The 1,659-nt window shown below is 57.1% G+C and overlaps 1 protein-coding gene across 1 annotated transcript; it reads left to right on the top strand.

The window, feature by feature from the left end:
* Positions 1-220: 220 nt before the first annotated feature.
* On the top strand, positions 221-1,203 carry NGA_0480500 (uncharacterized protein; the record flags this gene model as incomplete). The annotated part of the gene is made up of 3 exons (XM_005853568.1): positions 221-549; positions 677-749; positions 1,019-1,203. The coding sequence occupies exons 1-3, from the start codon at positions 229-231 to the stop codon at positions 1,201-1,203; spliced, it is 579 nt and encodes a 192-aa protein (XP_005853630.1). The 5' UTR covers positions 221-228.
* Between the last annotated feature and the right edge of the window lie 456 nt (positions 1,204-1,659).

The raw sequence follows: 1,659 nt of genomic DNA, 5'->3' as shown, positions 1-1,659 counted from the left end.
TAAGGTAGATCTCCACACCCACTGCCATTCAGTCGAAATTTGTTTTTCATGGGGGAACAGGAGGGGAGATGCGAGGTATACCCTGCGTCTGTCATAAAGGAGGCATAGAAATGAATGATGGATGAGGTTGTGCCCACTAGCAAACAACTTTCTTCAACTCCTGGGGCTTCATTTAATTCCTGACCTCCCGTTCCCGTCCATTTCACACGTGTGAATCGGTACAGAGGCATGCGTCCGCAAGCGCCGTGGCGGAGTCCCCTTCCTTTCTCGCTGCCTCCCAATGTCGTCGTCCTTGTGCTCCTCCTCCTATGCTGCCGTCCGCTCACTGGGAAAGAAGCCAAGGAGGCCGCGGAAGGCAGCTCGACGCCCATGGACGCCGGGAAGGAGCATGTGCGTCCCCTAGGGTTGACCTCGACGGGGCCGGAAGGGAAAGAGTCGGAGCCGCTCAATTTTTTGTACGAGCAAATGAAGAGCCAGGCGGAGCTGTTGAAGGAAGGCTACGCGTGCTTTGTGACAGGAGAATGCATAGCGTGCTCCGCGGAGGAGATGGTGAGGGAGGAAGGAGGGAGGGAAGGGAGACGCCACGGGAAACCAGGACTGGCTCTATAATGGATGCCATCTCCCATTCGTCTCTATTCTAATGTATTAATGATACCCTCATGTATGTTCCTGACAGAGTCAAGCCTTTTGTCAAACGAGTAAACGCCGGGAGGAGGTTACCTGCGAGCGGGAGGAAGTCGTGGACGGAGGTGCGTCGCGATGGCACCCGCCTTCCCTCCGTCCTTCCCTCCCTCCCTCCCTCCCTCTCTGCTTCTCTCCCTCCTTACCTCCCTGCCTCCTCCCCTCCCCCTCGTTAAGGCCCCTCCGTCCCACATTTTAACGTTGCTGTGCTCACCTCCATCGAACACAGTAGCTGACATCTAAACATCGTAACCATCCACTCACTCGTCCCTTTCCTCCCTCCCTTTCTCCCTCCCTCCTTCCCTCCTTCCCACATTTTCCCTCCCCCTCTCCTCAGCCACCCACATGAGGACTTACACCACTTACTCCGCCTGTGCTCGCACCTCGTCAGACAGTCTGGTAGAGGTGCTGCGGTTTCAAGCCGCGATGGCCACGGTGGGCGGCTTGGCGTTTTACGGCGCGAGGCACCAGAAAGTGAAGCATTTGACATTGTACGAACGGAGGACCGGGGCGGGAAGGTGAGGGAGGGAAGGAGGGAGGGAGGGAGGGCGGGAGGACGGAGGAGCGGATGAAGAGAAGGGGGAGAAAGGTTTGTGCATACGTCTTTTTCACATAGATACGGCGTGGCACGGAGGGAGGGAGGGAAGGAGGGAGGGAGGGAGGGAGGGAGGAAGGAGAGGGCTCGACGGCACGAAAAGGGCGGGCTGGATGAGCGTAGAGAGGAAGGGAGGGGGCGCGGGAGGGGAGAGTGGGTGCACGGGCAAGAAAACTGCTGGCGCAACCTCATTCCTAACGTCCAAAGGGGAGGATTATTAAAGACTGATACCCTCACGAGCAGCATGACTGCGAACGGAGAAGGGTATGGAATGTGAAAGGATGAGGACGTTGACTGCGAAAGAAGAAGGAGGTAGACTGTGAAAGAAAGAGGGAGCGAACACGTCCCCTTCAAGCGCCACTTTTTATGGATGCCACCTGATC

This window comes from Nannochloropsis gaditana (assembly GCF_000240725.1).
Source record: "Nannochloropsis gaditana CCMP526 unplaced genomic scaffold scaffold826, whole genome shotgun sequence".
NCBI lineage: Eukaryota > Eustigmatophyceae > Eustigmatales > Monodopsidaceae > Microchloropsis > Microchloropsis gaditana.
The sequence above is the reverse complement of the archived record's forward strand: the minus strand, read 5'-3'. Positions and strand labels throughout refer to the sequence as shown.